This window comes from Varanus komodoensis, unplaced genomic scaffold (genome assembly GCF_004798865.1).
Source record: "Varanus komodoensis strain SLA01 unplaced genomic scaffold, ASM479886v1 scaffold19, whole genome shotgun sequence".
NCBI lineage: Eukaryota > Metazoa > Chordata > Lepidosauria > Squamata > Varanidae > Varanus > Varanus komodoensis.
This window is the reverse complement of record NW_025335550.1, coordinates 3756899-3784410: the sequence shown is the minus strand read 5'-3', so window position 1 is coordinate 3784410 and position 27512 is coordinate 3756899. Positions and strand designations below refer to the sequence as shown.

Here is a 27512-nt window from a genome sequence, read left to right as displayed (position 1 = left end):
AGAGCTAGCGGGAGGAGGGCTTCGTCACATGACAGCGGTGGGAGGGGTGGCGAGCGCGGAGTAGACTCCCGTCAGGGCAGCTTCGCGGGGCTCTGTCGGCCGGGCTGGGGCTGTGCGTGGGGCGCCGCGATGGTGAGTGCTGCGGGGCCGCGCGGGGCCGGGGGAGCTCGGGGGCGCGCGGCGAGGGGCCCCGGCCCACCGGCGCATGCTGCTGGCGCTGCCCTCCCCGCCTGCCAGGAGCTCCGGCTTCTTGGCCTGCCCGGTGGCGGCTGCGCTCCTCGCCCTCCTCCTCCGCCTCCGCTCCGAAGCGGGGGGGGGGACGGAGTCGCCCAGGTGTGGCTTCCGGAAAGGCTAGGTGGGTCTCCCTGGCAGTAAGCCCCGCGGGGCCGAGTGAGGCTTGCTCCCCGGTAAGCGGGACGGAGAGCGTTGCCAGGCTTCGGAACACTAGGGAGGAAGCGCCATGGATGAGCTCGGCGGGAAGGTCTCCCAGCGCCTAGACGGTCATCGGAGGATCGGACCGCTGGCTGCGTTCCCCTGCAAGGGCGGGATCTGGGTAGCTTCCCGGCGGTGGCTGGACTCCTAACTCCCATCATTCCCTGCTTGCATGGCGGAGGGATGGATGGTGCTTGGGTAGCCCTGCAAGATCTGGAGGGGCTCCGCGGGTTCCCCTGCCCCGGGGCGAGGGAGGTGGGGTGGCATTTAGGGGCGGGTTGCCCGTGGCAGACTTGGGTGCGCTTTGCCCCCGTGAGCGCAGCAGGGTGCGCGGTGCAGCAAGCAACATGCAGCTGTGCGCGTGCCCCGGATAAGTGCGTGCATGCACGCCGCGTGTAGGCAGCACAAGCCAGGTTTCACCAACGTCCAGGTATTGGGCTGTAACTCCTAATATTCCCGATACGTGTGGCTGATCCAGCTTGACTTGGGATGATGGGAACTGCAGCTGACTGTGTTTGGTGGGCACCAGGTTGGGGAACATGTGCATATGTACACACACACATCCAATTGTGCAATGTGCTGGCTGGGAATGCTGGGAGTTGTAGGATGTTTCTTGGTCTAAACTTCATAAGGATTGGACCTTTACAAATTTCTATCCTGCTTTCAGCAAGTTTTCCGGGCAGTTTATTTATTAGATTTATAGCTTGCTGTTCTCTTTTTTTAAAGAACTCAAAGCAGCTTACATCATTCTCCTCCTCCTCCTCTTCTTCTCACCCTTATCCCCACAACAAGAACCCTGTGAGGTGGGTTGGGCTGGGAGTCTGGGACTGGCCCAAAGTCACCCCGTTGGCTCCATGGCTGAGTGGGGACTCGAACCCGGATCCTCTGAGTCCCAGTCCCCTGCTCTTCACCACCACACCACCCTGGCTCTCTTGTAGCCAAGAAAAAATGTCACTGAGCATAGCAGATAAAAGCTGCATGAATTTCCATTCATTGCCTTGCAGAAATGGTGGAGAGATGTGTGGTATTTCTAGTTATAACAAATTGTTATCTTCAAGGGGAAAATAAGTTGTCTTGTACTCGTTTCATCATCATCATAGTCACATTGCATTTTTATCCTGCTTTGCTTGGTCCTGCAGGGACCCCAGGGGCGGTGCGGTTGTTTCTAGTGGGGGCCTCCATGCAAAAGGAAATCTACCCAAGGAAAGCCATTGCAACCTGTGCGTCCAGTGTCTGGGGCCTGGACGAGTTGACTGTGTTTTCCTAATAGCACATGCTGATTCTCTGCGAAAGCTTTTAATTGCCTTCCCAGTTGGTTCTTGGCGAACAAGCAGCGTAGACATCCATATAGCAATAAAATAGTTGGCCTGACGAGCACATCTTGGAAAGGGGTTTGGTCTTGGTATGCATCTTTGACACCTGTAGGGATTCTGTCACTCTGAGTGAGTAGGAGGAGGGGTGGTTTTCAGGGGGTCTGGTTGCCTAAGGCAGAAGGTGGAGGTAGTGTGCACCCTATCTCAGTTTCTCTTGAGGACACCCCTTTTCTTTTTCCGATATTGGGCACATCCAGCATCTGCTTAAGGACATCAGAACCATGCAAGACCAGACCCTGGGCCTGTGGAATCCAAGATCCTCACAGCAGCTGGCCAGAGCTCTTTGGGGAGCCTAAAAGAAGGGCAGGGCAGGGCAGCAAGAACCATCTTCTGCTGTTCCGCCATGCGGCCTCCGTCTCTGGGGACAGGAACCTTGGAAACTCCAGAAGGAGTCCCTCTAGCTCAGTGTGGTCTGCACGGGTTGGCAGCACCTCTCCAAGTTCCCAGCAGGAGTTTTTCCTGTCTGTCTTGGAGATGCTGGCGATCGGGCCTGAGATCTTTTGCGTGCAAAGCACATTCTGTGCCATGGAGCTCTGACCCCAAGCGTAACTACAATGAAATCGTCATCATGATTTGTATGGGGAACAGTGTGGTGTTATTGATTGACAGCAAAAGGAGATTGACAGCAAAAGGAGAAGGGGACAGCAGAGGATGAGGTGGCTGGATGGAGTCCCTGGGGCAGTGGGTGTGGGCTTGGGTGGACTCCGGGGGATGGTGGAGGACAGGAGAGCCTGCAGGAATGTTGTCCATGGGGTTGTGATGGGCCAGGCATGACTTTGCAACTAAACAAACAAACAAACAAAAAACAAATGCTGCTATTGGTTTATTGTGTTTATTTTCTCCTGTTCAATGTATTTGTTGCATTTATATTGTATTTTAATCCTATTTGTTTATGGTTTATGGTTTTTGGTTTGCCATTGTTAATTATGTTATTTGTATTTTATTTGACTTTTATATTGCACTGTGAGCTGCCCAGGGAGCCTTTGGCTGTGGGGCAGCATACAAATGCGATAAATAAACAAACAGAGACAGGGAAGAGCATATTAAGGGCTGAACTTACCAGCACACAACTTTTTCTCCAGAACTCTGGATTACCATTGTGTCAGAACAGTCCAAACAGTGCTGTGTATTCTTGGAAGAAAAGTTAAGAGCCCATGCGGTGTAGTGGTTAAGAGCACCGGATTGGGGCTCAGGCAATCTGGGTTCTAGTCCCTACTTGGCCGTGGAGCCAACTGGGTGACTTTGGGCCAGTCACAGACTTTCAGCCCAACCCTACCTCACGGGTTGTTCTTAGGATAAGATTGAGAAAGGAGGAGGAGGAGAGCTATGTAAGCTGCTTTGAGCTCCTTGGAAGAGGAAAAGGTGGGATATAAATATAATAAGATCTAAATCCAGATCAACAGAAAATGTTCGGGCACGTAATTCTGTAAGGCAACCCTTCACAGCATGGAAGGGATCTGGGGTCCTTTATCTGGAAAAGCTTTTTATTTCCATATGTAATTCTAGAGCTAACTCACTAGGAAATTATCTTATGGCATGGGATTGGATATTTCAGCAATCAAATATTGTGCAAGTATTTTGAAAGCAGTGGCTTTCGCAGAAGAACAGCTGAACAGTTTTGCAAAAGAGGAGCTGCTAAAGAAAGTTAAGGGTGCATTCTTATGCATTCTTGGGCTACAAAAGTCCTTCAGCTCCAGAATTGTTGGGAATTGTAGGACTATTTCTGTCTACACATGCATAGGAAGGTGTCCTTAATTCCTTTTGTTTTATGAAATTTGAGCAGGCAGAAGTCCCAATGGGCAAGGATTTCTGGGCAAGGATTTCTGACTTGACTTGCTTTAATGGTGGTGATTCTATTTCTGCCAATGAAGAGAGCAGCCTTTTGTGTGGAAGGACTGTGGGCTCCATTCAGTCCTGGTATTCAGAACAAAGTCCTGGGTCAAAATTACTTTAATTTTGCTCTTTTTGCACCTGGCTTTGGTTGGATCTCAGGGTACTAGTAAAAAAGAAATTGATCTCCCAGGGCTGATGTCTGCCAGCTCCCATGTTATTTGAGTGCTAGAAAAAAAACACATTGGGTTTCTATATATGTATTGACCTGTTCTTCTGTTTGGGTCTCTGTTTGGAAGGCCAGGGTCAGTCTTTGGAAGGGAAACATTAGAAATAAATTAAAGTGACAGCTCCTAAGAAAACAAGACTGCTCATGCAATGGCTGTCCCGGCTTTGTGGAATACTTGGCTGAAGCATTTGTCTGGTGGCATCCGTGGCCATCTGGTTTATTGGCAAAGAAAGGCCTGATATAGGGCATTTTATGCACATAAGAACCCTGTGAGGTAGGTTAGGCTGAGAGTGTGTGACTAGCCCAAAGTCATGCAGTGCACTCCATGGCTGGGCGGAGACTACAATCCCGATCTCTTGAACCCCAGTTCAGCACTATCCACTGCACCACACAGCGGGAGGCAGCGTGTTCCTCAGACCCAGCCGTGATGGCCAATAGTTGGGGTGACGGGAGCCATAATCCAAAGCTCTGGAAGGCACCAGGTTAGGGAAGGCTGTGCTGGAGAAATTCATTGCAGTGTATCAATGGCTGCACTGGTAGTATAAAAACACGGAAAAAGCAAAATGCGGGCTGTAGCACATTACACTCTAGTGCAGCAGGTAAATGACTCCTTGGCCCTCTACAGCTACCATTCTCCCCAGCCAGCAGATGTGATGGGTGCTGGTGTCCAGCAGGGGTGGGCATTGACCGAAAGATGCCTTTTCGCTTTGCGGCAAGGGACTTGGTGAGCGTTTTCCTTGGATCTTTAAAACCACAAATCACACCCTTCTGGGAGTGTGGTGAGCCTCTAAAACCAGGGCAATGCAGGGAATGCCTTATCATAAATGGGAAATGCCGTGCTTCTTGGGGATGGCGCCGATTCGCCCGAGACTGCACAGCATTGCCCATCGCTGCTGAAGCGAGACGTCGAGAGAGGGAGCGTCTTATGCAACAGTTTGTGCAAGTGGGGAAGTTCCTCTGGGTTTGGGATCACTCCACTGGAAATGGTCCTTGCATGACTGGAGCAAGACACCTTTGGATCTCACCCGACATCTGAAAGGAAGGGAAATTTGGAAGAGTGGAAGGGAAACCATATAGAATAAGACATGCAAATGAGCATCCGAGTTCATTCTTTGTTCAGTATATCAAGGTGAATGGTAAGGAACTGGAGATTCAAATTGGGGACAATTGAAATAATTGCATGTTCTGCTGCTTTTCTTCACTTCCTTTGATTGTTCCTCTTTGTTGTAGTTTATAAACTCAATTTTAGGGTAGGGACCCGTCAAACCTGCTCTTCATAAAGCCTTATTTGCATATTAGTACATAATAAAAATGCAACTTCCTTCTGGATCCCTCTGTCAAGATGGAAAAGACAAAATGCCAAGACACACCACCTGGGCTAACTTCTTTATATAATACTGATAGAGGCTGTGCTTGTGTGGAGTGGGTGGGTTTGGAGTGGGTGGGGGTTGCAGAATGCGTCACAAGCTGAGAAAATGTATGTTTCCTGGCCTCCAGTTGCAATTGTGTCCACGTTTGATTTGGGGAGGTGTGAACAGGGCATGTCTTCTGCTTGCTTCTTTCCAGCATGAGGAATCAACTGAAGGGGTTTGCAGCCATGAGATGTTGTACTGGGGGTGGGGAGGTCAGCTTTAAAAGGGGGTTAAGTCAAATTCAAGGAAGAGGTGGGATTCGCATCACTGGCTGCGTGAGGCCGGCATAGGGCAAGAGGTGATGTGCTGGCTAAAGTGTGTCTGGACAGCAGCAAAGTCAGGACACTGCTGGCTTCATGCCGCCGCCGACTTTGTGGCTTTCTCAGAGCAGGATCAGGTAGTGCTTTGGGCGGGTGCAGCAGGGACTGGGCAAGAACTCGTGCTCTTGCCCAGATACGATAGCGTGATCTTTTCTGCTCTCCTTCCAGCCGACTACACAGCAGTCTCCTCAAGACGAGCAAGAGAAGCTCCTGGATGAAGCAATTCAGGCTGTTAAAGTCCAGTCCTTCCAAATGAAGCGATGTTTGGTAAGTAGCCCTGGCATTCCCCTTTCCCCATCACTTTTGTTTTGCTTTGGTAAACACTGTTAGCTGTCAAATCTGTTTATTTTCAAAGCAGGAAAATTCAGTGCATTGTGCTGATTCAGAAAAGGTGGGGAACCCACATGAGGACTTATTTTAATTTTTCCAGTGGAAAAAATGGAATTTTGGAATCACATTGGGGGTGAAGGCTGATATGACATGTTCTTGTCTGGGTGAGTGGAATGCTTTGGAAGACCAGGTTTAACCAACCTCAGGTAGTGCCCCTGCTAAATGAAGTCAGGTGGGGAACTACCAGCAAGTGGTCCTTTTGCTTGTGGCCCTCCAGTTACGGAACTGACTTCCCAGACAGATTCCCTTATCACTCTCTTTGTGACCATTTTGGTGCCAGGTAATGACCTTCCGTGTTGGTAATGTTAAAGTCTTGCTGAATTTTCTTTTGCTGTCTTCTTTACACTGTTTTTAGCTTTCAATTTGTTCTGAAACTATAAACAGTAAGGGATTCTGCTTGGACACAACATACACACTCCTCACAAGCCTTATTTCCCAGCAGTACTGCTGTAATTGTTGTTGTCGTGCAGGAGAATACAGTGCAGGCTGTAAACAGCCACGGATGTGACCCTTCAGACTCTGTTCCCTTGCCTTAAATCTTGTCTGGAAACATCCAAACAAGAACAGGTGGCATTTTGGAGGACTGTGAGCACATTTTCTCACAGTCTCGCCTCCTTTTCTTCCCTGTTTCTTGCCCCCCTTTTCCTCTTCCTTCTCTTTTTCCTTTTTTATCCCCACTGCTGATTCTTCTGCCCCTCTGCCTCCCGTCTCCCTGCTCTCAATCCACCGTGCTCACCTGCGCTGCTATTTCTGCTGCCCCTTCTGCTTCTCAGTGCAAGGGAGCAGAGAATCGCTCCGTGCGCGGACTTTCTGCTGCCTAGCTCCTGAGCATGCTGCGGGGTAGCAGTGGCGATGGCAGAGAAGGACAGGTTTGAGTTGAGGGCAGAATGGGATTCCTGGCTGCCTCTTTAAGAGGGTGCAGAATGCTGCTTTGACCAACTGGATGCGAGTTTGCTGGGTTGCTTCGGATTCAGCATGCAGTTTATTGCCCACATGGCCTGGACACAGGGTGTCTTCAGAATACTTCCCAGGAGCTGTGCTCTGCCAAGGTGTCTTTGCCCATATAAACATAGAACACAGAAGCAGAGCAAGTCAGAAGGGGCCTCCCAGGCCATCTAGTCTGACCCCTGGCACCAGCCGGCTCCACTCACGACATGCCCACCGTGTGCATGTCCAGCCTATCTTTGAACACCCTCACCATAGAAACATAAATCCTGTTTGCAGAGCAATTTAGAACTGTGGGTTGCATCATAGGACTGCCTCTCCCCATTTCATATCTGCTTTCTAAGATACTTCCAAAGATACTTGTGAAGCACAGAATCTCAGCTTCTGTTCTACCAGGCATCTTCATTTCCTGATTTCAGTGGGAGAGGATCCACTGATATCAGGGGAACTCAAGTTAGACATGACTAAACAAAATCCCCATTGATTTCAGTGTGTCTGCCGCGCACAAAATTAAGCCTGGATTCAATCCACTGTCCTTTCTGTTGCTGCAATTTTATTTTGGGGTTTTGTATGCAATGGCTCTTTCCCCCTTGCTGCAAAACTTCTTCTTGAGTGCCTGTTAAAAGGTGGCAGAGGTGTGTTTATAGATGATTCCACTGCTATGCTGGAAGGTGGATCTGGCAGGGATTCTGTTTCAAGCAAATAAACAAGCCCCAAGCCACTGACATTTGCTGAGAGCTACAGAAAGTTAACTGTGACCCCATATCAGTCTGTTTCTTCTATACAAAGGCATGGTTCTAAAACGGGACAGGCGAGCAGAAACTTTAATTTCTTTCCATGTGTTTTATAGGACAAGAACAAGTTAATGGACGCCTTGAAACATGCCTCGAATATGCTCGGTGAGCTACGGACTTCCATGTTGTCTCCAAAGAGCTACTACGAACTCTGTATCCTCTTCCAGCAGGCAGGAGAAACCTTGCCCCTAGGTGAACTTGACACATCGGGGTGAGGAATGCCAGGACCATGGGCCACCTCTGTCCTTCCTGCGGTCCCTTTCCAGCCCTTTCCAGAGGGCAGGGCCTCGTGTCCCCTGTCCACTGCGCATTGGGTTGCCTTCAGCTTCTGCATGGGTTTCCCCCCCATTTCAAAGATAGATGTGTCTCTCCTAAGGCATCGTCACTGGTGCTAGGAGCCTGAAGCTCAAGTATGCTGGCATTTTGACTTCACTACATTTTCCCTGGGCCATGCCCATTGCTGAATGGAGCGCTCCAGAACTTTCCTGAGTTCCCTCCTTTTTGGAAAGGTTCAAGGGTGTTTGGGGCTCAGATCCCCCGGCACGGTTTTCCGGCCAAGTCAGCTGTCTCTGAACCTCATTTTCCTTGGGTGGAAAACACCCCGCTGACCTCAAGGGTTGTTTAGAGTTCAAGCCCCGTCTCTGCCTGCTACTTACACTCTTGAGCACGCCTTTACTTTTGGTCTTGGTAATTTGCCTTCTGGGAATGGAGTATTTTGTGAGTGCAACCATGACTAATCTCTGAAAATGTCAGATGTCCCCACCAGCCCAAGCCAAAGATGCGTGGCTTTTTAGCTGCCGCTAATGGAAACAGTCGGGCAGTGTTCAGGAGTGTGTCGACTGGATCTGTTCCTTTTGCAAAAGCCTCTGGTTTGTGAATCTTGGAGGTCCAGTTGACAAACACAGAACTTGGAAGGCTGGACCCTTGCACTGTCGTCGTTCCACTAGCGTATTGCAGCATTGGAAGCTGCGTTGCCCAGGCCTGAGGGGGGAGGATGAGCTGCAGAAGCAGCGGCTGAAGCGTACAAACAGGTCGGGAGCTGTTGGGACGTGTCGTGTCGCAGCCTTCATCTTGCTGCCCTCTGAAATGCTCGCTTCGTCCCCGTGTTTGTTTGTTGCATCACCTGTTGCATTTAGATTCTGGCTGTTCATTTCCTCCTGCTACACCTGGATGGTACCAGGCATTCATTCATTTGGGTATTTTTATTCCATCCGATTATGACATGTCTCTGAATGGCTTAAAAACAGAACAGCCAATAAATGCAAATAATAACCCATAATAATCCACGACTGGGAATAAAACATAATTAAAATATTTAAACTTTTAAATTACTTGTGGCTGCACCACTGCATTGCACTGGTCTTAATCCTTAATCTCATGCAAAAAGACATGGCCATTTCCGATGAGCTGCATTACCTGGAGGTGTACTTGACCGACGAATTCGCTAAGGGAAGGAAGGTGGCGGACCTGTATGAGCTGGTCCAGTATGCCGGAAACATCATCCCGCGGCTGTAAGTAAATTAGCATCTTGTAAGAAATCGCCTTCACTCATGGAGCTGTTAATCTGCATCAGGGTAGACGTCTTGGTGCCCGTCAAGCCTTGACTCCCATGAGCCCCAGCAGCATGTCCAGTGGTCAGGGATATGGGAGTTGTTGTCCAGAAGGTGCCAGGTTGCCTTCCTCTGATTTATATTCTCCAGTTGCACTGGGTTTTCACACCAGTTTAACTTCTGCACTTGTAGCAAAAACTTAACTTTTGCTGTTGTACTGTTCGTTGGCTTGCTTTTTGATGGGCTGGAGGGATGTAATATCTATTGGTTCTTATAAAGCAGACGAAGGCAACAAATAGAATCTACCAGCAGATCTTGGGGTGACCTGCAGTGGCTCTGACTCCCAGGAGTGCAAATAAAATTCAAATTCAAAGGAAAGCATAGACTGAAATCTTTACTTATTTGAATATGACCAGGCACAGCAATCTCCCTTCATCTCAGTGTTTCCTACCTGTAAAATGGCAATATTGCTTAGTTACCATTGAGCAGGGTTGTAAAGGGGCCATGCCGAGAAGTTTTAGTTCCCTGATCTGTACTAATTCAGGGGTAGATGTTCGATAGGATTTGCCAGCATTCTCCAACCTGGTGCCCTACAAGCATTTTAGACGGCAACTCCCATCAGCCCCCTGCCAAGCAGATCCCACGGGCCTGAATTCTGGCCACCCGTGGCCTAGAGAGGACAGCTAAGCACATCCAGAACGTACCAAGTTCTGCAGCCTGTTGACGTAAGCTTTGATTGCAACGACGGTGTGTGTCTGTGTGTGATCCAGTAGCCGTACAATCTCATCTTTGTTAAACGTGCAGTGTTGCTTGCATCTTTAGCATTCTTCACTGGCCCACTCACCTGAGTTGGGGAGGGCCTTGGGATATTTGCAGATGAAGGAATCTCGATGCTGCTGCTTCCATGTTCTGGCGTTCCTTTGAAGTGTGTTGGGGCTGGAAAGAAAACAGACTGAGCTAAATTTGTTACTTAATTTGTTGTTACTTAATTGGAGAACTGCAGAAGGAAGGGGCATGCTGGCACCAAACTTTATGCTGCAAGACCTGCAACCGCATGTTGCTTTCTCAAGTGTTCTATTTTCAGGATCCCGGCCACTCCACTCCATTCCTGAGGAACATCTTGCTTTGAGGGAATGGGAGAGGAAGCTGGTACAGTTCCATGGGCCACCATCGTCTAGCCCCTGTAGGGATGCACAGATGTAACCCCATCTGTTCTGTCTGGTTTCATGGATTGTCAGGCAACTTTCCTGCCATCATCCACTCTGGGATGGAATCGGATATTTCTTACCAATATATTGCTCTCTGTGCACTCATTGGCATTAGCATTAATTCACATGTGTGCAGTAATTACTGTGTGCTTGTGCTAATCTGCGTCAGTGAATGCAGTTTAGTGCATTCATGCCTGCGCCCATTTTTTGAAAAAATGTGCAAACACATTTTCAGAGTTTAGGCTTTGTGAGATATGCATGTCTTCTAAAATTTTACATGGTTGTGTGACTAAACCTGTGTACACTTCTGGGAATTAAAAAGGCTGCCTTCATGTCCATGGAATCTTTGCAACTCAGAAGAAGCTGGTGCACTGCAAAATCCATGGGTCAGATTTAGGGAAATCTAAACACATTTGAGTCTGTTGTGGATTTCTCTGACATCCTTGGGCTTTAGCGGAGACCTGTCCCTGCCTCCGCTACCACCAGAAGGGTTCCTGAGTATTTTGCCCTTATTGGCAGGGAGAAGAAACAGATCAGGGCAGAACTCAAAAGAAAAGAAAATGCAGAGGAAAAAAAAGAAAAGAGGAACAGGCCAGCAAAAAATAGCTCAGCTCAGAAAGACAACAGATGGAGAGCAAATATAAGTTTGGTTGATACATTCCCATCCAACTGGACAACTGAATCAAGTGTTACCATCACACTTCAAAAAATAAACCTCCTTCTTCTCTCCCAATCCTTTTCCTTGTGACTCATGTTCTTTTAGATTGTAAATTCATCTCACCCACCAACTGGTGTTCCTTGGTCAGCGGGAACACTCATCTCATTGGGTTGTTTTGAGTTCCCTGCTTTGCTTTGCTTTTTCCTTTGGCATCCTGGGGTCTTCGAGCCCTCTTGTGCTTGGGTGGATCTGTTTGGGCTGTGCAAACAATGAAACTGAATAAAGTTTGGCAATAGTGGGATTTTTGTTTATTTTTTATTTTTTGGAATGGTGTATCCTTCAAGCTGTCTCCATCTCTTCTCAGCTATTTGCTCATAACTGTTGGGGTTGTCTACGTGAAGTCCTTCCCTCAGTCCAGGAAAGATATCCTAAAAGACCTGGTGGAAATGTGCCGTGGTGTCCAGCATCCTCTGAGGGGCTTGTTTCTTCGCAACTACCTCCTGCAGTGCACAAGGAACATCTTACCTGACGATGGAGAGCAGACAGAGTAAGATGCTTGGTGGGAGGAAAGTGGGTCTCTCTTTAAGTCCCTTGTGCATCCAGGCAGTCCCTGAGTTATGAACAACCTGAACTTACAAATGAACTGCCATGAGTCCTTTTAATTTAAAAAAATCCTGCAGAAAATCATCATCACCACAGAGAGAGAGGAAGCCAAAGTGGGGAGAGGGCGATGTCTCTGAAGAACCGCCATAGAGAGAGATGAAGCAACAGGGTAGAGAGGGAGGCTTCCAAAGCACTGCCATAGAGAGGAAGTGAAAGGGTAGAGCAGGTGACCCCCAGAGCTGGCTTTCCTGTCCTGCCCATCCGGAGAGGGAAACCTTGCCAGCATTTCCTTGCTGTAAAGCGGAAGCACTGGTGAGTTGGGAGGGGGCTTGATAAAGGTGTGGTTTTTCCCTTTGCATGGGAAACCCCTTAACCCAGTGAATGTGGTGGGCTGACTACCCACAATCCAACCTGCATGCAAATTTAACTTAAAGAAGAATTTCCATTTTCCAAGGAACAGAATTCGTTCGTGACATGGGAACTGCTTGTATTTAGTTGTAGGCACTGGAGATTCAATGTTGGCTAGTCCCTGTGCATGTTCTGAAGGGGTTGGGTACAGCAGCGTCACTGAAGCTAAAACAGGGCTGGGTCTGAAGGACGGCTCTTCGGAAACACCACGTGCATTTATTTCTTATGGTTTATTTGATGGAAGTATATGCCACTAACTGTTCAAAAGGACCTCTAAGTGGCTTGCAAGAAAATGAAACAAATTAAAATACATCGTGACATACATTGAATTATAGCGAAAAGCATAATAGCTATAGCATTTATATAAAAATTGGAAAAAGCATTAAAACCATATGGCATCGTAGTTGCACACCAACTGGGCAAGGGTAAAAACATGCTTCTTTCATTGGCTTCTGTTGCCCGGCAGTGAAGAGACCACGGGGGACATCAGCGACTCCATGGACTTTGTGCTGCTGAACTTTGCTGAGATGAATAAGCTCTGGGTGCGAATGCAGCACCAAGGGCACAGCCGAGACCGCGAGAAGCGGGAGCGCGAGAGGCAGGAGCTGAGAATCCTGGTGGGGACCAACTTGGTGCGCCTCAGCCAGCTGGAGGGCGTCAACGTGGAGAGGTACAAGCAGGTGAGCAGTGTCTTGGCTGGGCTTCCTTCCGCTCTTGGTCCCCGCTGGTTCAGCCATGGGAAGTATGCGAGTTGATGGCATCCCTTTTCGATCATCCCAGAGTTCAGGGCACGGAAGAAGAGGCTCAGCTGCAGTCAGGAAGCCAAACTAGCTGGACATCAGGAAAAATGTCCAGTCGGTCAGCAAGCTGGCAAAAGAACCCTGAGCTTGGACCGCAGATGAAGCAGGACAGACCTCTGTCGTGGATGCTTCAACCTGGAGGCCTGGGTTGAGCGGGGTGGCTGGACCTCATGGCATTAGAACCTTTTCAGCGCTCTTGTTCTAGTCCCCTTTCAACTCTATTCATCTAGCAGTCTCTGAAATGAAATTTAGGCCTTGAGCTGAAGGAAGTTCTGCACTTCTGATTTAGTAGAAATTAGTTACCACAAGCTCATATACTGTGTTTCCCCCCCAAAAAAAATGGGTCTTATATTAATTTTTGCTCCAAAAGACACACTAGGGCTTATTTGCAGGTGATGTCTTATTTTTCCATGTACAACAATCTACATTTATTCATTTATTCATGTACAAAAATTACATTTAATCAAATATAGTCATTCCATCTTCTGGAACATCATAACTCTCCAAACCCCAAATTGTGTTGCAATGGATGTACTAAATGTGTCCATCTGGCTGACGATCTTAACTGGGGCTTATTTTGGGGGTAGGGCTTATATTACAGGCATCCTGAAAAATCATGCTAGGGCTTATTTTCCGGTTAGGTCATTTTCAGAGAAACAGGATAGGTAAGGCTGCAAAGGCCAGGAGAGAGGAAAACTAACTCCATGCTTGTCTTTCCTGTTCCCAGATCGTCTTGACGGGCATATTGGAGCAAGTTGTAAACTGCAGGGATGCATTAGCTCAGGAATATCTCATGGAATGTATCATACAGGTAAGCTGCAAGAAGGTCTTGCCCAACCTTTCAGGAACAACTTGCAGGTAGCCGCTGCCTTGGGACTCCACTCTGAGCCAGCCTCTGCATCTTCGGTTGCAGAAATTGTCTGCAGGGAGGTGTCGCAGTGGGTGAGCGCCCCTTGGCTTGTAATGAGTGTGTTATTGCTGCTACTTGCTTGCTGAGCATTTGCGGAGAAAAATGTGTCTGTTGGATGGATTCTGTTCTGGCTCATAATGCAGCAAATGACTAATGCCCTGAAGGATTGTAATACTCAGTATCAGCCGTCGGAGAGAGCTTTTAGGAAATCCAGCCATCACATCCCTTCCTTTGTCACCAACCCCACCATCCATTGTAAGTTCTGCTTAGAATGGACCTATTCAAACCAACGAGGCTTAACACAGTCAACGTGTTTATTTGGTCCCTAGACCTTTCCACAAATTGATACATAAAACAGTGACTGGGTATGTATAACTTAATTCCATTAATTTCAAAGTCTAAGTGCAGCTTAACTTGGATGTTGCCCATTGGGAACAAGAAGATGGTTTTAGATGTGCCTTCAGGGATAGCCACTACATTGAAAGGCAGGATTAAGTCCAAACTCAAAAGCTGCTTAAAAAAACAAAACTCATGTTAGAATTGTTTGATCTGTGCTCAAAGAGAGGGTTTTAGTTCTTGGAACTGCCCCCATATTGAACTAAAGGGCCTGAACAAAAGTAAGTTTGGCCACATGGTGTTGCTGCATAACTCGCAACAGTGAGAGTTTTGTCAAAAGCGAGGGGCCCAAAGGAGAGAACTTTTCTTGATGAGCTTATGCCTTCGGCCAGCCTGAAAATGGACCACCCAGCTGCAGAATCTCCGTCTGCAGCCTAGATGTAGGAAGCTGCCTTATGCCAGGCCGGGCTGTGGTCCATCCATCTTGCCCAGTATGAACACTGAGCGACAGGCAGAACTTCACCCAGGTGTGTTTCTTTCCCTTCCCGAAGATGCCGGGGCTCAATTTTGGGATGTTCTGCAGTGCTTCGCCCCTGAGCCACTCCTGCAAGGATTCATGTTCTGCATCGGTTATTTATTTACTCTGGTGACACAACTAAGCAGGCAGGGGACATCAGTCCTAATTGCAAGCCACAGAAATGTTGTCTCACTGCTTTCCAAGTAGGCCAACTCTTGGTATGAACTCTCATTTCTCTTTAGAGAGGGAGATACTTAGGTATGACTTAAATGTGGATAATTGGATGGGGCTGTTTCAAATTTGGTTTTGTGTTTTGTACTGTGAACTTCTTACGATGTTTTAATATGGTGTGTTTTTATTGTATTTTTGTTGTGAACTGTCCAGAAAGCTTCGGCCGTTGGGCAGTATAAAAATCAGTCCATCAATAGATAAGTGGCTGCAAACCTTGAAAGTGGATTCAAGCCATCAGTACAATCCTGTGGCTAGAGCAGGGGTGGGCCACAAAAATTTTGCTGGTTCCCTCCCACCATGAAAGCCAAAAATGGCTAAATCTCATTTGAAAAGAAGTGGCTGTTTAAAGAGTTTTGGCTGCAGATTGTCTCTCTCCTCCCAACCATTGACCCCTGGAACCCTCCCCCCCGCAAAGTTTGCACCACTTTTAAATCAAAGGAAGGGGCTAAAGAAACCACCCGGTGCTCTCTGTCACATTAAATGCATGCAGAAGTAGTACATCCAGAGGGAAACCTGCTCCGGGTGTTGCAAAACCCCCCGCCTGCTTCCTTGGATTTGCAAACAGCTGTGTGTCCAAACACTTTCTGAGTGGTTGGCTGAGGGAATGTTTGCAAATTGGGAGAGCAAACGCCTTCCTGGCTTGATCTTGGAATCTGCTTGGTAATAATTTCCAAGCTGTCAACATTCTTCAAATAACTAAAACTGGAATGTGGGGCAGACCATCCATGCATCTTATTCGGAAGAGTTGTTTGCAAAGTTGGATGGTCTTGGCAAACTTGTTTCTCTTGTGAGTGAGCAAGTGAGAGAGAGAGAGAGAGAGAGAGAGGAAAATATTTACTGGACCCACCTGCCAGCTGACTTTTCTCCTGCCATATCTAGGTCTTTCCAGATGAATTTCACCTCCAGACCTTGAATCCTTTTCTACGAGCGTGTGCGGAGTTGCATCAAAACGTGAATGTGAAAAACATAATTATTGCATTAATTGACAGGTACGTAAGAAGCAAGATGTAGGCATCCGTAGGCTTATCCAAACAGGGAAAGAACTCTGCACAGACTGTTTTTTCTATTACAAATGTCTTGTAATGATTTCTGTGTCCTTCACCTCCATTAGCGAGTCACCGTAAGCTAAAAAGCTTACAGTGCCATTTTCCAAGCCATTGGTGGAACTCCTGTGATGTCAGCAGAATGCATGAGAACCTTGTTTGTCTGGAAAAGAGGCAATAAGCCACCACATTTTAAACAGTGTTGCTTCTGTGCAAGTAGGAATGTGACTGAAAGCTTCCTCTTTGGGGTTAGAAAAGGATCTGCACGGTTGGCCGGAAGTAAGATGGACTTGGAAGTTTTGAATAAACAGAGGAAGAAGGGATTCTCTGGCTGAAGGAAGGGACTATAATTAATTGTGTTGAGATGAAGGGAGCAAGCCAAGGATGAGGAAGGTTGCAGATGCTGGAGCAGAAGTATGGAAGATGAAGATACGCAAGCTGAGTGGGAACAGAGTCTGACATGAGAACAAACGCCAATACCTCATGCCATGGAGTTTAGAAAGTTTTCTATCCCCCTATTTCAGAATCTATCAGTTTATACACAGGCTGTAATCCCACACCCCCTTTTCCTGGGTGTGGGCGAAATTGCTTCAGAAGGCAAACAGTTTTGTTCTCACAGCTAAAACAGCCCTTATCTCCAGAATGGGGAGGGCAGCTTAAAGACAATTATCCTTGGTGCTGTTCCGAACAAGCTGGAGGTCACAAAGCCTTAGTATGGCTTCAAGAAACTATCCCGGCTTTGGACAATGGGAAAGTTCACTATACTACCTCGTTGAACATTACTAAGTTCCTTACAATTTTTCTATCAGAACTCATCCAATACAGTCGTTTTTCTTGCCCTGCTCATGTAAACCCAGTGACTGTATGATTGTGTAGCTATGTGGGTTTTAAAATGTAGTTCCACTTCAAAGAAATATTTGCAGAAGTGTGATTTCTTAAAAAGAGGAAGGAAGTCCCCACCGTCCTGTGTGTGTGTGTGTGTGTGTGTGTGTGTGTCAGAGAGGGAGGGAGAGAGAGGGAGATTGGTGAATCAGCTTTCTGAAGTGAACTTCACCCCTCTCTCTCTGTCTAGGGATAGGTTTGAATTGACGACTATAGTCTGAGTCATATAGCCTTCAAGTGCCATTATGTAAGGGGGTGCGAGCAACCTTTGGTCGCTTTCTTGTTCTCTCCTGTGAGTCTCTTCCCCATTTCCCTCTTGGAACATCCAGTGCTCCCTGCAGCATAGCTGAGAGATGCGGGCATGAATAATCCTCCTCTTCCCTCCGGCCTTTATATAATGACTGCCCACTTAAGTGTGAGCTGGGGAATATCTGATGAGCACAATACAAATAGAATTGCACGGAAAGACTGAGAGGGAAGCTGTGTAGATAGCAGTGTTGATACCCATGATGCAAAGCACTTTGGTCATGAGTGGAGAGGGGCAGAAGAGAATTTTCACGCAACTCGTGCTGGTTCCCAGCTCCTGGAAGCAAATTTGGGGAATGCTGGAACGGGCTGCAGGGAGTTAGTGGAAATCACTGCCCCCCCTTTCTTCCAGTGAAAGTCTCCACTGGATTGGAGCAACTTCCATTACCAGAGGGATGCTCTTGAGTACAATCCTGTATTGTAACCTTGTCCAGTTGGTTGGCTTAGTTCTGCCAGTGGTTCCTGGGCATAGTCTGACAGCCCATAGAATCATACAATAGTAGAGTTGCAAGGGGCCATGAAGGCCATCCAGTCCAACCCCCTGCTGTTGCAGGACACCATGTTACACCATCCCACTCAGGTGGCTGTCCAGATTCTTCTTGAATGACCCCCATGTGGGAGAGCCCCCCACCTCTCCAGGCAGCTGGTTCCACTGTCGTATTGCTCTGAGAGTGAGGAAGCTTTTCCTGATGTCCAGCCTGAATCTGGGTTGCTGCAGCTTGAATTTATTATGATGCAGTTACCTTGTTGAGAGTAAGAAAGTATTGGTGTGGTCCGTGTCTGGATGGGGGACCATTGGCCGTGGTCCGTTACCTTGAGTTCCATGATGGGAGATAGTCGAATTGGTGTATCCTCTGTAAAGACCGGTTAGCATGGTCCGCAGAGCCCCGATTTGGCTCAGCGGCAAGGCTGCAGCCGAGTGCACGTGGGCTGGTGTGGAGAGCCTCTTCTTTGCGAGATGGTTTTGCATGCCACATTTTGCAAAATGTCCGTTTTCTGGCTTCAGGCTCGCGCTCTTTGCTCACCGAGAAGACGGACCGGGCATCCCCGCAGATATTAAACTCTTTGATATTTTCTCCCAGCAAGTGGCCACTGTCATCCAGGTGAGCTGAGTGCTGGTTCCTCATCCCCATCAGTGGTGCTGAGGCAGGGGTCGTCCAGTGCAGCTGCCAGGGGGACTTCCTCCTCGGGTTGAACTATCACCTGATCTAAGACCAAGTGATGGACCTGGTGGAGGCGTCAAAGACCGAGGACCTGAGTTAGAAGACTGCCTCCTGCTGTGGGGCAGCCCTGCCATCTTGAGGGGTGGATGGACAGGTGCCTTCTGCAGGGTGGCCCTAGGGGGTGCCCCATGGCAGGGGCCATATTAAGGGTGCCAGCAGGCAGCCCTTCGCTCACACTGGATGCCTCCAGCATTGTAGCCTTTCTCGAAGGCTTTGCTGTCACAAACCAAGGGATATCCCCACCCAGGGAAAACGGGATCCGTTCACTAGTGCACGGTAGTTGAAAATGCTACTTGCACCTCCATGTAGGATTCTGTACTGCCCAGTGCTTGAGCATGTCCATACCTGCATTCTCCCATCTACTTCGGCACTCTTTGACTTTCAGTCTAGGCAAGACATGCCTTCAGAGGACGTGGTCTCGCTGCAAGTGTCTCTCATTAACCTGGCTATGAAGTGCTACCCGGACCGTGTTGATTACGTGGACAAAGTCTTGGAGACGACAGTGGAGATCTTCAACAAGCTCAACCTGGAACAGTAAGTGACAGGCTTCTTCCGGTATGGCATGAAAGAGAAGTCAGCCCTTTCTGCTCTCCGGGGTCCCGGGAATAGAATTCTGAGAACGCCTGGCACGGAGGCAAGCCGAAGCAGGGACCGTGGGGTTTGGCGCTTTCCTGGTGATCCCATCCACAGATTCTCTGCTGCTTGTGTTGCTGACTGAGCAAAAGGACCTGCGGTTTAGGTCCTCGGTGATTGCTGAAGCCCAACCGTCTCCGCTTACGTCTTTCTAGTATCGCCACCAGCAGCGCCGTTTCAAAGGAGCTGACGAGGCTCTTGAAAATCCCTGTGGACACCTACAACAACATCCTTACCGTCCTGAAGCTGAAGCATTTCCACCCGCTCTTTGAGTATTTCGACTACGAATCCAGGAAGAGCATGAGCTGCTACGTGCTGAGCAACGTGCTGGATTACAACACAGAAATCGTCTCTCAAGACCAGGTAGAGAAGGCCGCGCGGTCAGGGCTTTCGGCACTGGGCTGAAGGAAAGAAGGCGCCTCCGATGACCACATTTGGGCAAAGCAGAAGGTCCAGGCAGGCAGCGGCCTGGCGCCCTGTGTCAGTCCAGAGGGCCCTCGCCTGTCTCTGGGGCTGCTTTGGCAGAGGGTGGGCTGCTGGAGGAGACCCCGCTGCATGGGTGGGCTTCTGCTTGCAGCTCCGTGATCCAGCCAGGCCTGTGGCCTTGCTGATGTTCAGCACCACAGAGCTGGACCAAGCCCGCTCCTCTGCCCTTTCCCCTCTGCAGGTGGACGCCATTATGAATCTTGTCTCGACACTGATCCAGGACCAGCCAGACCAGCCGACTGAAGATCCGGACCCTGAAGATTTTGCTGATGAGCAGGGATTGGTGGGGAGGTTTATTCACCTCCTTCGTTCTGACGATCCCAACCAACAGTATTTGGTATGGCTTTTAGGAGTCTCCAGGCTGCATCTTTCAAGGGTCTCCTTGCTTCCCGTGAAAGGGTTCAGCATCACACGCCTGGGGCTCAGATCCGGTCTCCCAGTCCAGCTCCTTGGGCCTCTCCTGGGCTGAATGCCCCATTCCCCCCAAGCATGGAGAGTCTGGTGGGTTCCAGCCTTTGTGCACTTTCTCCATCTTCTAAAAAGGCCAACCTGCTCCAGGAGCTTAAAGCTCAAATGTGCTGGCAGGAAGCACTTAAAATGAGAGCTGCTTGCATTTTTGGCTGCACGGCCCGCTTTTGTCTCCTGCTCCCTGAAATAAGGCCCTAGGGAACTTATCCAAATTGGCACACTAAGAGCTCTGGGAGTGTGCAGCACAGAGTTATTTTATCCTTCACACACACCCATTTTACAGTCTTTGTGGCTGAAACCTGCAGAAACAGCTTCAACCGTAAGGGACAGACTTTCTGAACGAGTGTCTTAGCATTGCAGTCTTGTCACTGACATTCCCTTTCCCTCTGCTGTGGGGGAATGGAGTGGACAGACATATGGGGACTATAGAGGAGTGTATAGGAACTATACTGTGTCAGGGGCTGGGCCCGGGAGTCCCAGTGGGCACGGGGTCACTCAGAGGCGGGCAGAGCATGGGCAACCCTGCCCCTGCATGAATATCTTTGTAACAATTCCTCTCTGCATGCCCGGCTTGGATGATCCAGCCCTGACGCCTCATGTGTGCCGCATCTGTTCCTTTAGATTTTAAACACTGCCCGGAAGCATTTCGGTGCAGGTGGGAACCAGCGCATCCGCTTCACGTTGCCGCCACTGGTTTTTGCCGCCTACCAGCTTGCGTTTCGCTACAAGGAGAATTCTAAAGTGGTGAGTGAACGAGCGACCCACAGTGCTTCTAGGATGCGCTTCTTTCCTCCCACTCCTGGCCACAGCCACATTTTATTTATATTTTTATTTATATTGTGATTTATATCCTGCCTTTTTCCTACAAAGGGCTCAAGGCAGCTTACATCATTCTCCTCCTCCATCTTATCCCCACAACAACAACCCTGTGAGGTAGGTTGGGCTGAGAGGCTGTGACTGGCCCAAAGTCACCCAGTTGGCTCCATGGCCGAGCGGAGACTAGAACCCAGTTCGTCTGAGGCCCAGTCCCATGCTCTTAACCACTGCACCACATGAGCTGCAGGGGGCTGACCAGAGGCAGCTGAGCAGAAAAAGCACGAACAGCAAGTTTATACTTGAAGAGGGATTTAAAGAAGAGCCCTGCTCAGTGGCTGAGGGGTAAAACCTACACTTTCAGGAACAGAATAAATTGGGCAGAAGTAAAGAAGCTATTAGCAGTGTGGGATTATAACTATGACCTAGATTTAAAGAGGTTTATTTAATTTAAAATAATGCATTTTATTTCAAATAAAGCTGGTTTATTTTATGCCATCTTCAAAATTTGGGTTCTTTTCACCGAAAGCATAACTTGGGGTGGAGGGTAATTTGCAGCTGAACCGAGTGAGTCCTCTTCTTCCCCTTTGATCGGCTCTTTCTGCTTTCATTGGTTTGACTTTTTCTGTCTTCGTTTGGTAGGATGACAAATGGGAAAAGAAATGCCAGAAAATCTTCACCTTTGCACACCAAACGATCAGCGCGTTGATCAAGGCTGAACTGGCAGAGCTTCCTCTTCGGCTGTTCCTCCAGGGGGCCTTGGCCGCGGGGGAAATTGGGTTTGAAAACCATGAAACGGTGGCCTATGAGTTCATGTCGCAGGTGAGGCCGTCAGCCAGTTTCTCCTTGTGGATATGAAGAAGAGTCTGAGTTTTCACAGGGACTGCAATCTAACACAGTTAGAGGACAATCTTACACATGCTGAGACAGAAAAATGCAAGGAGTAGTAGAACTTTTTTCTGTCTAAACGTACCTGTATGCCCTTGGAGGTGCCTCAGCCCGCTGGTTTTAGCTTTGTCAGATGAATGCATTGTCACAGTCACAGGCACTGAATGTAAGAACGTACCTGAATTTCTCGGGTTGCCTTTGAGCATCTCTTCCAATGCTGTGAGGCTCTCTGTGCCTCCTGATTTTGATCTTTCCCCCTAAGGTGCTTTTTAATTAAAAGGAAAGCAAAAGCAAGAGCCTGGGATGGTGCAGAATGCCTCCTTCGATGACACCCGTGTTTGTGCTCAAAAGAGCAGTTTGCTGTTTCGCTGCTCAGGTCCCATCTCTGGTCTGTTCATGGGCAATTGATGTTTTGGTTAGTCTCGCCACATTTGGTCACGGCGATCTTCATGCCAGGCCCCTGGCTTTGGCAGGCATTTTGTGAGAGCTTGTTTATTTGTCTGTCTTCTGTTCTGCCCAGTAGCTGAAACGCTCTGGGCAATTTCCAGGGATCCATTAAAGATGCAATCTAAAATGCACCATGTTGTAAGGAAAGGTTGCCATACAAAACTTAGAGCACACATAAAATTCCCGTAACTTGAGAGAATTCGTTGAAACTTGGTTGAGCAACTAACAAAGCTCCAGTAAACTTAACAAATGCCTTGCGGTGGACGACAGTCTTAACCGTGTGTTCAAGAGATAGCAAGGTTGGCGCCAGGTGGGCTTCAGTGGGCAGCTCATTCCATAACTGAGGGGCACCAGCGAAAGCCCTTCCCCTTATCGCCACCAGCTGAGCTTCCCTTGGAGTTGGCGGTCAGAGCAGGCCCTAGACTTTGGTTGTAGTATCTTGTGTTGTGTGGTGTGGTGTGGTGTGGTGTGGTGTGGTGTGGTGTGGTGTGGTGTGGTGTGTGGTGTGGTATGGTATGGTATGGTATGGTATGGTATGTTGGTGGTGTTACTGTATAGGCCTGCTAAAATTTTATTGTGCAGGGAAATTTTTATGGCAGGTGAATCTGTTTTTAACTGTTCTGATGGTTGGATTTTGTATATTGTAATTCGATTGCATAAGCTTTCTGCTACTCAAACAGTATAGAAATGCTTTAAAATTGGATAAATGAAAGTAGTGTCTGGATAGAGGGTGGTCAGGAGAGGCGGTGTCAGGTATTGTGGTCCTAAGCTTCGTAGTAAAACCACCCACACAACACAAAAGCAAAATGACTGGGCAGTGGACTCGCTGCAAAGTGAGGTGTCTACTTGTGGAGCCATCTTTATTTCCCAGAGTCCCTTTAGTCCCCACATGGCGTTCTCGGCCAAGTGACTTGTCTCAGAGCCTTACCTGCTTGCTTCCTAAGAAATAGGTGCTGTGTCGAAAGCTGCAGGTTTGAAAGAGGTTTTGTGGTTGGAAGCCTTGGACTTCATCTCTCTGGCAGGCAACTTTTCCTTTTGCTTTCCATGCCTACGTAGCTTCACGTCGGACTTGCATGCAGAGTCACCTTTGCCAAGCCGGAAAGGCACGGGCCTGCAGCCGGATGGGCGACCACATGTGGAAGCAGAGCAGGGGGCTGGACTCGAGGGCCTTACAGGCCCCTACTGCAGTTCAGCTCTGGGTGCCAAGTCCTCTCTGTCAGAAGTCATTTTGGGAGTGCCCCTGACACTTGCAAAGTGCCACCACTCCACAAAAAAGCCTTGAATCCCTTCTAGAGCCCACCCTGTAAAATGAAACATGAAAGCGCTGTGCAGTAGGATCCCAGGGAAGGCAGAACTGGAACTGCAGCTACAAAAACTCCACCACATTTCCATGTGGCCTCCTTCATTTGTGTGGTTCCCCCAGAGAAACATGGCCCAAAATACTCCCTTGACCAGGGAGCTTGCCAGTAATCTAGCTCAGCGTTCGAAGGAATATTTCATTTTGCAGAAAGGGAGAACAATTGCATGCCACTGAAAGACGCGGTAATCAAAATGCCTGGCTCCCCTCCCTCCTTCCCCCCGCTCGCTCCTGCCCTCCAGACCGCCTCATTTTCTCACTTCTTCTCCGGATCAGGCTTTCTCTCTGTACGAAGATGAAATCAGCGACTCCAAAGCACAGCTGGCCGCCATCACCTTGATAATCGGGACGTTTGAGAGGATGAAGTGCTTTGGCGAGGAGAACCACGAGCCCCTGAGGACGCAGTGCGCCCTGGCGGCCTCCAAGCTGCTGAAGAAGCCCGACCAGTGCCGGGCGGTCAGCACCTGTGCTCACCTCTTCTGGTCTGGCCGGAACACGGACAGGAATGGAGAAGAGGTCCGAGCAGGCCCGGGGCTCGCAGGGGGCTTACTCCTCCAGAGGGGCTGAAGGGTGCCGCCTCCCCTTCTGCACCGTAGACAGAGGCACCGTTTCTCTGATCTTGAGCTGGGTGCACGACCAGAGGCTGTTTCGTGGGCTGGGCAGGGTTGTGGTCGGCATGTCCTTAGCGGGCGCCCGTAACCTGTTCGTCTTTCTGTGCAGCTTCATGGAGGGAAAAGAGTCATGGAGTGCTTGAAGAAGGCCCTGAAGATAGCAAACCAGTGCATGGACCCTTCTCTCCAAGTCCAGCTTTTCATAGAGATTCTCAACAGATACATCTACTTTTACGAAAAGGAGAACGAGGCAGTAAGTGTCAAGTTACCGTACATGCTTGGTTTGGCCCACCCCATGGGGCCCAAAAGATTCTTGGCATTCTTGGTTTATGCCTGACTGGTTCCCTCTCTGTCTGCATACCTAGGTGACAATTCAGGTTTTGAATCAGCTTATACAAAAGATCCAGGAAGACCTCCCCAACCTGGAATCCACTGAGGAGACGGAACAGATTAACAAACACTTTGACAACACGCTGAAGCATCTGCGCCTTAGGAGGGAGTCTCCGGAAACTGAGGGACCATTCTATGAAGGGCTGGTCATTTAAGAGGAGGCCTCTCGCACGCCGCTACTGTAAACGGATCGGTGACCTTTCCATTTGCAACACAGTACATGAGGATTTTTTTTAATGATGCTAGAGTTCATAGATTTGTGCCTTTGGGAAGTGCCAAGTTAGGCTTCTATGTTCACCCTTCTTTTTTGCATAAATGTGCAAAGTGCTCGGTGCTGCGCTTCTGAACGCTGCCATTCAAAATTGTCCTGCCGTTTGGATCAGCGGCCTTGGTAGGTTCCCATCAGGACCTCAGCATGAGTGAAGCCATTTCCTTTAACATTCACGTGCTGTGCAGCTGTCTCCCTTCCCCTCTTCTCCCCCTGCATTCTAATTTGTTTCTGTTCGGTGTCCCAATGTCTAACCTGGCTTTCCATCTGCAAGTGTTCTAGATGTATGTGTTGCTTTTATTTTTACAGGAGGAATCAAAGAACATTTTCTTGTTAGGTTGGTTTCTGCTTCCTCGGTTTTTTTTAACTCAAGGTTATTGCAGGTTCTCAGCTTCCCCACCCAAGACACACCCCTTCCCCCAGTATATTAGTGCATGTTTTTGGAGTTTGAGAGCACCATGCTCAGAAAAACAAAATGAAAACCCAGAAGCGGTATTTTACATATGGAAGCTCTGATACTCATCGAAGGGCCAGTAATGTGCACGGGGCATATTTATCAAGAAATTTTCCTTCCACATAGTATTAAGACCAACAACAACACAGACCTAATAGATCGTGGTTTATATAGTCTATGTATAACCTGCATTACTGTAAAATTAGGGGAAACACATTACACAGTTCTACTTTGTATCATGAGTTGCACCAGTGAAACAATAAAGTTGTTATTAACAGTTTTGGCTCTGAGCATCTCCTGCTGAGTAGAAGGACTGACTTTGCTTTCTTGCAAAGTTGAAAGAGGCGTGGACAAGGAAAACCTCATGATGTCCCTCCAAGTGTTTTGGATCACATATCCCATCACACACATGCATGGGCTTTGTTGGCTGGGGTTGATGGGAACCAGAGTCCACCACACCCAGAGAATGCCCTATTGGGGAAGTTTGACCAGGATCAATCAATAAGAGAGATTAACTGGGTTTGCAGGCCCAGACTTTGTGCCGAACCATTAGGCTTGATCGGGGTGAGACATGGTGGTCTGTTCTGGGGTGGATTCTGCTGCAGTTTGTCTCACCAGAACTCAGACAATGGACAGAACGCTCCATGGCTCAAGCCCCTGAAACAGCAAGCTCTTTTGTAAGAGCAACTAGCCAGACAGTGTGCTTGGCCGGAGCCCCCAGTGCATGGTTGATGGGTGTCCTGACCTCTGCCCATGCGCAGGTCTGCTCTTGAACGCCACAGCAGGATGCCCTGATTTGGGAGCAGCAACACCAGGTGACTCGGATGCATCCAAGCCACCTGCCTGAGAAGAAACTTCAAACACGAGGTGCAGCGAACGTTCTCTTGGTGGTTCTGCCCCGATCGGTGTGGGCAGATCGGGAGCAACTCCGGATCTGAGTGCCAAAGCGGGAGGCAGGGTTGCTTGATCAGGCTACTTGTTGGACAGAAGCACCTCTGCATGGTAGGGGTCTTGGGAAGCCCCTGGCTGCTGAAAAGCACGGCTGCCGGAGAGGCCTCGTGCCTCTTGACTGTACCCCTTGGGATGTGCCAGGAAGGAAGGGAAGAGAGGACGCACCCACCCGCAACTTGACCGTGGGTGAATCTCATCAGAGGCGCTTGGCACTCAATGGCAGACGGTGGTGACCTACCAGGATGGGGGTTCTCGCGTGCAAAGCCATCGTCCCTTGGCTTCACTCTCCTCCCCAGGCTGGGTTGTTCTTCAGATGATGTTGGCCTACAGTTCACATCAGCACCAGGCTGTGTGGGCAATAGTCTTGGGGTGGGAGTTGCAGTCAAAATTCCTGGAGGGCAGGTTGGGGGAGGCAGGTATGCCACCTGTGGTGGAATCCTTTGAATGCAGGGAGGCAGAGAAGGGGTTTTTTGGTCACCTGTCCCAGGTGCTAATAGGCAGCATACTAAAATGCAGAGACATCACCCTGCTGGCAAAAGTGCATATAGTCAAGGCTGTGGTTTTCCCAGTTGCAATGTATGGCTGTGAAAGCTGGACCATAAGGAAGGCTGAGCACTGAAGAACTGAGGCTTTTGAATTGTGGTGCTGGAGGAGACTCCTGCGAGTCCCTTGGACCGCAAGGGGATCAAACCGGTCAGTCCTAGAGGAGATCAACCCTGACTGCTCTTTAGAAGGCCAGATCCTGAAGATGGAACTCAAATACTTTGGCCTCCTAATGAGAAGGAAGGACTCCCTGGAGAAGAGTCTAATGCTGGGAACAACTGATGGCAAAAGAAGAAGGGGACGGCAGAGGATGAGGTGGCTGGATGGAGTCACTGAGGCAGTTGGTGTGAGCTTGGGTGGACTCCGGGGGATGGTGGAGGACAGGAAGGCCTGGAGGAATGTTGTCCATGGGGTCACGATGGGTCAGATGCGACTTTGCGACTAGCAACAGCAACAACCCAGGGGCTGAACTGTAGACATACCGTTAGTTCTACCCTCAGTATTTCCCAGTTAGAAGAGCCTCTTCAGCTAAATAAGCTCCGAGGCCTTTGTAGTGCAGCTTACTGACGCCTCATAACTATCAGTCAAATGCACCTGAGCAGCGCACAGCCAGAGGAAAGGGGAGATGCTTATCATCTGTCTTGCTCTAAACAGGCTGTGTATCCTCCGCCTCTGGTTATGGAAGATACTTTAGCTTTCAAACTGTTCCAGCTCTCTTTCGCTGTCTCATCCAAATTTGCAGGCATTAAGCTCGTTTCTGCCATCGCATCACTACTGGCACAGTCAAGGGAGGGGGCAAGCCT

At 48.9% G+C, this 27512-nt stretch overlaps 1 protein-coding gene across 1 annotated transcript; it reads left to right on the top strand.

The window, feature by feature from the left end:
- Nucleotides 1-44: 44 nt before the first annotated feature.
- On the top strand, nt 45-25492 carry VPS35 (VPS35 retromer complex component). The gene is made up of 17 exons (XM_044427797.1): nt 45-132; nt 5765-5863; nt 7782-7878; nt 9113-9236; nt 11506-11688; nt 12619-12832; nt 13680-13763; nt 15826-15935; nt 18184-18280; nt 18786-18934; nt 19189-19396; nt 19701-19856; nt 20609-20731; nt 21443-21622; nt 23769-24008; nt 24213-24356; nt 24469-25492. Exons 1-17 carry the CDS (start codon nt 130-132, stop codon nt 24646-24648), a joined length of 2391 nt encoding a protein of 796 aa, XP_044283732.1. The 5' UTR covers nt 45-129; the 3' UTR covers nt 24649-25492.
- Nucleotides 25493-27512: the final 2020 nt, after the last annotated feature.

Coding starts and splice junctions, on each gene's coding strand:
- VPS35 (XM_044427797.1), top strand. Junction 9,237..11,505: donor GGAAACATCATCCCGCGGCT/GTAAGTAAATTA, acceptor ATCTCTTCTCAG/CTATTTGCTCATAACTGTTG. Junction 19,857..20,608: donor ATCCCAACCAACAGTATTTG/GTATGGCTTTTA, acceptor CTGTTCCTTTAG/ATTTTAAACACTGCCCGGAA.